This window comes from Penaeus monodon, chromosome 3 (genome assembly GCF_015228065.2).
Source record: "Penaeus monodon isolate SGIC_2016 chromosome 3, NSTDA_Pmon_1, whole genome shotgun sequence".
NCBI lineage: Eukaryota > Metazoa > Arthropoda > Malacostraca > Decapoda > Penaeidae > Penaeus > Penaeus monodon.
In genome coordinates, this window is record NC_051388.1 from 6,972,752 (window position 1) to 6,980,251 (window position 7,500).

Genomic DNA, 7,500 nt, shown 5'->3' on the forward strand with positions numbered 1-7,500 from the left:
GATGTGTGAAATAATTCTTTACTGTTCTAACAATTCATTATCAAATAAGCTGTTGTTTTGCCAGAATATATATAAACTTTGATTACAGCTCCGAGAGAAAATAATCCTTTATTACCTTAATATTAAGTTAGACTGCATGGTGATTCTGTCTTCTGTTAATATTATTTTGATAATAAAAGATTCTTATTGCAAAATTTATGTGGATTTATGTGAAAATTGAAAGTTTAGCATATATTTTATGGTTATTAATCCATTGCTTGTGTAGAAGGGGTTGTAATTACAGACAACAGAAAAGTAGTAAACTGTTTATGAATGAAATGGCTGATTTCTTTTTTTATGATAATGTCTTTTGTTGAAGAAACTTATGAATGAAAGAGAATAAATCCAGCAAGGAGGATAATATATATATCTTGTATATTTCTCTTATGCATTGCTTTATGGATAATTTATTAAGCCAAATAGTTTAATTGTCACATGGAATTATTCATTCTCATTTAAACCATTTTCAGCAGGATGAGGAAAGTCAGAATCCCCTTTGCAAAGTATTTCTTTTTTGTATTTTTTTTGCAAGCAGTTATATTAAAAGAAAACAGGAGAGAGAAAAAAATGAGAGAGAGAGAAACATTGGATGGTAAAAAATAAGTTGTATAACAAATATTACAGAAATATTTCATATGTAACTTATAAAGCCCATTAATTATAGAAAAAATGTAATGTAACTATGTGTAGCTCCCTGTAGTGAAATATTTGTGAATTTATATTTGAAATAGAACAGAAAGATGTTCAGTCAGTGACAGAAAATGGCAATGACTTATGTCTGATTCTGATCTTTATAGAGAAAATTCCTTAGCCTAGAGACAAGAAGGTCAGAAGAGAAGAAAATTCAGTAAATTTAGATTTCCTGGAATATAAGATTCAGGAAAATCTCTTATTAGTTTTAGATTACAATATTTTTCAAGTACATTCAGACCTTGATAAGCTCATTGCCATTTTCTTCCAGTGGTTGGAGGATCGGAGATTGGTAGTCCTATACGGGAGTCAGACAGGGACGGCACAGGAAGTAGCAGAGAGGATCGGCCGGGAAGCTCAGCGATATTTCTTCTTGGCGACAGTTGCTGCCATGGATGACTACCCCATAGAGGACTTCTTTCGGAGCAAACTTGTGATATTTGTAGCTTCAACGACTGGCCAGGGAGATGACCCGGACAACATGCGGGTGTTTTTCAAGTCTCTGTGGGCCAGGAGGAAGAACAGGCAGCTCCTGTCACACCTCAACTTTGGGGTCATTGGCTTGGGGGACTCATCCTACCAGAAGTTCAACTATGCGGCTAAAAGGCTCAATAACCTGCTCTTGTATCTGGGTGGGCAGCCCCTCCAGAAGATAGGATTAGGGGATGACCAGCATGATCTTGGGCCAGATTTTGTGGTTGATTCTTGGCTGAAAGGTTGGTGGGCCAATGCGATGGAACTCTACCCATTCCCTGAGGGCTTAAAACCAATAGATAAAGCGATTTTGCCCATGTCAAAATATAGAGTTAGGTTTGTTGATGAAGACAGTATTGAGAAGGATCAGTGTGAGAGGTATGTTTATTGCCCAGAAAAGGAGTTGTCGCAAGTGAATCCGTGCATGGCAAGTCTGAAAATGAACAAGAGGGTGACAGCCCCAGATCATTTTCAGGATGTCAGACTTCTTGAGTTTGACATCAGTCATATACAGAAAAGACACATGCCTGGGGATGTCCTTATGGTACAGCCACAAAACATGGAAGAACATGTAGAAGAATTTCTTAATGTGCTGGGATTTGATCCTGAGAGGAAATTCTTTTTGGAGCAGAATGATCCTAACACTCCTCTCCCACCCCTTTCAGTTCTCCCAAGACCGTGCACGATGAAGGAGTGTGTGACCAAATACCTTGACATATTGTCTGTTCCAAAGAGATTCTTTTTTGAGCTCCTAGCATTTTTCACTACAGATGAGACAGAGAAGGAAAAGTTTGAGGAGTTTGCATCATCTGAGGGACAACAGGACCTCTTTGACTATTGCAACAGACCCAAGAGAAGCATCATGGAAGTCTTGGCAGATTTCCCACATGTAAACAAGAACATTCCCTTTGATTACCTCTTTGACCTTGTGCCTCCCATCAGGCCAAGACCTTACTCCATTGCCTCATCAAGCCTTATGTTTCCAGGAAGGGCACAGCTTCTGATAGCAGTTGTAAACTACAAGACGATCCTGAAGCGACCAAGGTTGGGCCTCTGTACAAACTGGCTCTCCCGGCTGAGTACAGGGGCTCTCATTCCTGTTTGGATTAAGCCAGGCACCCTGACATTCCCTCCTTCTGAAGCAGCACCCCCTGTCATCATGATTGGACCTGGGACTGGATGTGCACCCTTTCGATCCTACCTGCAGGAGAGGGTAGCAGCTGGCTATCATGAGAACTTGGTCATGATCTTTGGCTGCAGGAACCGCAACAAGGATCACTTCTTCCAAGGAGAGTGGGAGGGCCTGGAGAGTGAGGGGAAGTTGCAGCTCTACTGTGCCTTTTCTAGGGACCAGGAGGATAAAGTCTACGTGCAGCATATCATGAGAGAGAATGCGGACACCTTATGGGATCTGATTGGTAATAAGCAAGCCTTGGTCTACTTTGCTGGGAATGCCAAAAGAGTGCCTATTGATGTGTATGAGGCTCTGACATACATATGTGAAAGAGGCAGGGGCCAAGGGACCCCAGGATGCAGAGACCTACATGAAAAAAGACCTTGAGAAACGATACCAGACAGAAACTTGGGCCTAATGGGGGTGAAGTGATATAAAGATTACACAAGGGAAATATTCATAGCTTTTGTCTCACTGAATATATTATTAATCACCCTGGTTGTTATAATGGTTGATCATTTAACTCTCTGTCATTTAAAAGATTGTTGGGGTACCTGTTTTAAGGTTGACTATAATACTGGTCTAGTATATGTAAATAGTTATTTTTTAAATATGTTATTATCCTTAGAATCTGTCAGTGTCTGCAAAGAAAACATTCTACATATGTAACTGCTTTGAATGCATATTGATGTAAATATTCATCTGTGTATAAGAAAAAAAAGAAAACAAGTAAAATGGAATTTTTATATGTGTTTTCTCTCTTCCTGTAGATTGGGCAAGGAAAGAATATTTGATAAGGGGCTGATGATATGAGATGGATCATTAATCAAATCATGAGGACAATGTCTTCCTTATAAAAGTGTAATCACTAATGAAGTTCAGCCAAGCATTTCTGTGAAAATGGTATGAAAATGTTTTTTTTTTCAAAACAAGGCAAGCTTATTGATCTCAAAAGTTTTAACTCACTGGTTTTCAGGATCAGTATTTTTCAATAATTATATTTTATTGATGGATTATTTATTTATTCCTCCCCTTTTCCATATGTACATTAATTTGTAAAATGTTAAGCATTAGAAAAAAAAATATTGAGTAGAGTATATTTGTTGGTTATTTCTGGAACAAAAAAAAGTCCTTTGGTTCAATTTCTTCATTGAATTATATAGTTTTTAATTACAAAAAGGGTTTTGTTACAAAAGAATTAACTTTGTAAGTCTTATGAGAAATAAACAATGTGGGTAGATATTATTTCTTAATTATTTGTGAAGGATAATTAAAACGATTGTTATGTCAGAAAATGTAATATAGATAGTGTTTTTCAAATTCATTATCCCAGTTAGTAATTATATTGCAATTAAATAGGTCAAGACATACTTATTTCATTATTGAGAAAGTGGTTTTTTTTTTCAATATAAATGTCTAAAACCTGATAAGATTTTAAGTTACGTAAATACACAGAACCATTACTTATGTTGATATTGATTTATTTTTGCACGAAGTAGAAAAGTGCAGTATAAATTTTAGATGAAACTTTTGTTCTCAGAAATTAAAGCAGAAATTAATGATGATATCTCCGTTTTCATAGAGTATGATGCTGTATTTTGGTCGTTAGAAAAAATTATCGTAGATTTATTCTTGTACTTTCTTTTCTCAGTATATAGGATGGCTTCAAGAGAAAATTCCGGAATTGGAGAAAAGTCCAAAGTAAGTAAGAATTTCCTCCTCCTCTTCCTCTTCCTCTTCCTCTTCCTCTTCCTTCCCCCCCTTCTCCTCTTCTCCTCCTCCTCCTCCTCCTCCTCCTCCTCCTCCTCCTCCTCCTCCTCCTCCTCCTCCTCCTCCTCCTCCTACTCCTACTCCTACTCCTCCTCCACCTCCTCCACCTCCTCCTCCTCCACCTCCTCCTCCTCCTCCTCCTCCCTCCTCCTCCTCCTCCTCCTCCTCCTCCTCCTCCTCCTCCTCCTCCTCCTCCTCTCCTCCTCCTCCTCCTCCTCCTCCTCCTCCTCCTCCTCCTCCTCCTCCTCCTCCTCCTCCTCCTCCTCCTCCTCCTTCTCCTCCTCCTCCTTCTCCTCCTCCTCCTTCTCCTCCTCCTCCTACACCTCCTCCTACACCTCCTCCTCCTCCTCCTCCTCCTACACCTCCTCCTCCTCCTCCTCCTCCTCCTCCTCCTACACCTCCTCCTCCTCCTCCTCCTCCTCCTCCTCCTCCTCCTCCTCCTCCTCCTCCTCCTCCTCCTCCTCCTCCTCCTCCTCCTCCTCTCCTTCCTCCTCCTCCTCCTCCTCCTCTCCTCCTCCTCCTCCTCCTCCTCCTCCTCCTCCTCCTCCTCCTCCTCCTCCACCTTCCCTACCCCCTATTTATCATTACTTTTAGGATTACAATACAGTTATCATTATCAACTCATGAAGATAAGTTCTTTGGTTATAAAGTTTGTGTATTATTATTTTTTTATTTCTTTTGATTTTAGTGCACCCAATGAGGAGACTCTAAAGCACTACAAACGACAAGTGGATTTCCTGCGAGGCGTCATTGAGGCGGAGAAATGCGTAAGTAGCTAGACTTTTATTAGAAAGCGAGGAAGGATCCTGTCTTTGTAAGTAAATTGTTGTCAGGTTTTCTCCTATAGTGTTAGCATGAATTCTGTTTGTCTAATTGATGAATATCATTTGATATGCATCAATAAGTAAAGAAGCAATAGAAAAATGCAATTAATTGATCTAGTATGAAGAAGAGTTTTAACGATGATAATATTTTGAAGACCAAGGAACCGCATTTTGTATATTTACCTTAACGATTTTTGTATTGTGTTTCACTTAGTACCAAGCATATTATAATGATTTTGTACTGCATTTCTTTTATTATCAAGAAAATTGTAAGATTCGGTTGTTCTCACAAATGTCTGACTTCACACGCATTATGTATCTTGGTATCAAGAAAACTGTACATTAGACTAACTTTTTGAACATCATTTCAGAGGCCGAACCAACAGCATTTTACATTGTATTCATCAAGGAAGGCTTATTTTTTTAATGACTGTAGCACCATCTCATAGACAAAAGTAGCTGCTGTTACAGTATAGTTATTCCTTCACCTAAAGAAGTAGAACAGTTTTTCTGCTGGACTCTAGTGTCCCTCTTCTCAGACCAAGATCATTGCCTCTCCATTTGCTTTGTCTTAGTATCTAGAAGGTATTAAGAATAGATCTTCAACAGTTCCTCTGCAAATCAAGGTTACCAAATATACACTCTATGTTTGTCCTAGTGTTAGAAATATTTAAAATCTTATCCTCACTCCAATGACCCCCACAGACGAAGGTGCTAGACTCAGGCACAGCAACACAGATGATACCACACGGACCGGCAACGACGAGCGACCACACTGTCACCCAGCAGATTCACCAGCGCACGCAGGCCAAGACCACCAACCGGCTACGACAAGATCTTCTAGGTCTTGGTAAGGTTTGAGGTTGGATTTCAGAAAAAGAAAGAAAAAAAGAGAAAAAAAAAGATTGATGTTCTTATTTAGATTTATTTAGGGTGTTATGGGTTCTGAAGTTCCTTTTTTTTCCGAAGGTGTTTTTTCTGTTTGTTGGTTTATATGTGGTAGATTATCTTTTTGTTTCCAGTTCTCTTGTCTCTCTCTGTCTCTTTGTCTTTTTTGTCTTATCTATCTTATCTGCTTTTCTTACTCTTTCTGTCTCTTTGTCATGTTTGTAATATTTCTATCTCTCTCTCTCTCTCATGGTTGTTTATCTCTTGCTGTGTCTGTCTGTCTATCTCTGTCATTCATTCATTCCCTCCTTCTTTCCCTCCTTTTCTCCCTTCCTCTCTCCCTCCTTACCTCTTCCTCTTTCCTCCCTCCCTGCCATCTCCTTCTTCCCTTCCTCTCCTCGCCCCTGTCCTCATCCTATCTCCCCTCTCTTCTCTCCCTTCTCTCCCTTCCCTCCCTTTACCTTACCTCCCTCCCTTCTCCCCTTCTTCATTCTCTGTATCTCATCATATTATTAAAGATGAAAAGTTGCATTTCTATTTTTTGAATATACAATTGTGTCTCTTTTTGTGCAACAAATCTGAATGACTTTTTTTTATGAAACCTCTTTCAATACCAAACTTCTTACTCTTTTCTCTCTCTTTATTTCAGATTCTCCTTGTTTTTGTTTTTTTTAGTGTTGTGATTTTGTGGCTTGCAATTTTGACCTTAATTTTGTTGGCTTTCATAGGTATTAACAGTATTACTTTTTTCATAGTTTTTAAAAAGGTATTTTCCTGTAGAATATGTTGAAAGTACTGATGATGAAATGCTAATGTTTGAATACTGTAAATATAATCAAGAAGCGAGCATTTAGATTTAACATAAGGATAGTAAATGCTATGCTAATAATATTATTATCCTTATATGTCCCCATTTAGAAATGGTCCAGTAAATATTGTTCACCACAGTAAGTCAGTTAACAGGTTACACATAGCAATTTTCACATTAATTGAATAATGTATGTCTTAAATTTTGTTTCTTCCTAAACTGTGCTTATATTTATGAACTAGCTTATTCACATATTTTGTCCATTTTTTATAATTACACTGTTAACTCTGGTTTTGTTTTTATTTATTTATTTATTTTTTACATATAGATAGCTTCACAAGATCTTAGTCACCAAGGAGTCAGCTAGAAGGCTACCTGATCTCACCTTTTTAACCTATACCTTGAATTTTAGGGAAAAATATATTTACTTCTTTTATTGTTGTTGTATTAATAACATTATTGTGAAGACTACAAACATTCGGACAGTTTGTGAAATTTGTGCGAGGCTTGACTCGAGGAATATTCATACATAGGGATCTGCATAAATACAAAAATGCATATCTATCAGTCTAGACAATCATAGCTATTGGATATATATATATAGATAAATGTATGTCTATGGTTAGATAGACAGATGTGTATTTATTTGTGCTTATGCATGTCTTTATGTATGGATATTCATTGGGTCGAGCACAAATTTAGCAAACCGGCTGAATATCATTTGTATAAAATTATTAATAATGATAAGAGTAATATTGATAAAACTGCTTTTTAAAAATTCAAGGCATGGAGTTATTGGTGAGGTCAGGTAGGGCTCGTAATTGGCTTCTTGG

At 38.0% G+C, this 7,500-nt stretch overlaps 2 protein-coding genes across 2 annotated transcripts in view; both read left to right on the plus strand.

Moving 5' to 3' along the window:
- Positions 1-3,123, plus strand: part of LOC119591215 (NADPH-dependent diflavin oxidoreductase 1-like) — a 4,650-nt gene extending 1,527 nt beyond the window's left edge. The window contains exon 2 of the mRNA XM_037939929.1: positions 1,001-3,123. Within this exon, the coding sequence (XP_037795857.1) occupies positions 1,001-2,764 (1,764 nt within the window). The 3' untranslated portion in view covers positions 2,765-3,123. The remainder of the gene's footprint in view (positions 1-1,000) is intronic.
- Positions 3,124-4,036: 913 nt separating this feature from the next.
- LOC119585028 (vesicle transport protein USE1-like) overlaps positions 4,037-7,500 on the plus strand; it is a 4,627-nt gene continuing 1,163 nt past the window's right edge. The window contains exons 1-3 of the mRNA XM_037933648.1: positions 4,037-4,078; positions 5,547-5,630; positions 5,677-5,821. Coding sequence (XP_037789576.1) covers positions 4,037-4,078; positions 5,547-5,630; positions 5,677-5,821 — 271 coding nt within the window. The remainder of the gene's footprint in view (positions 4,079-5,546; positions 5,631-5,676; positions 5,822-7,500) is intronic.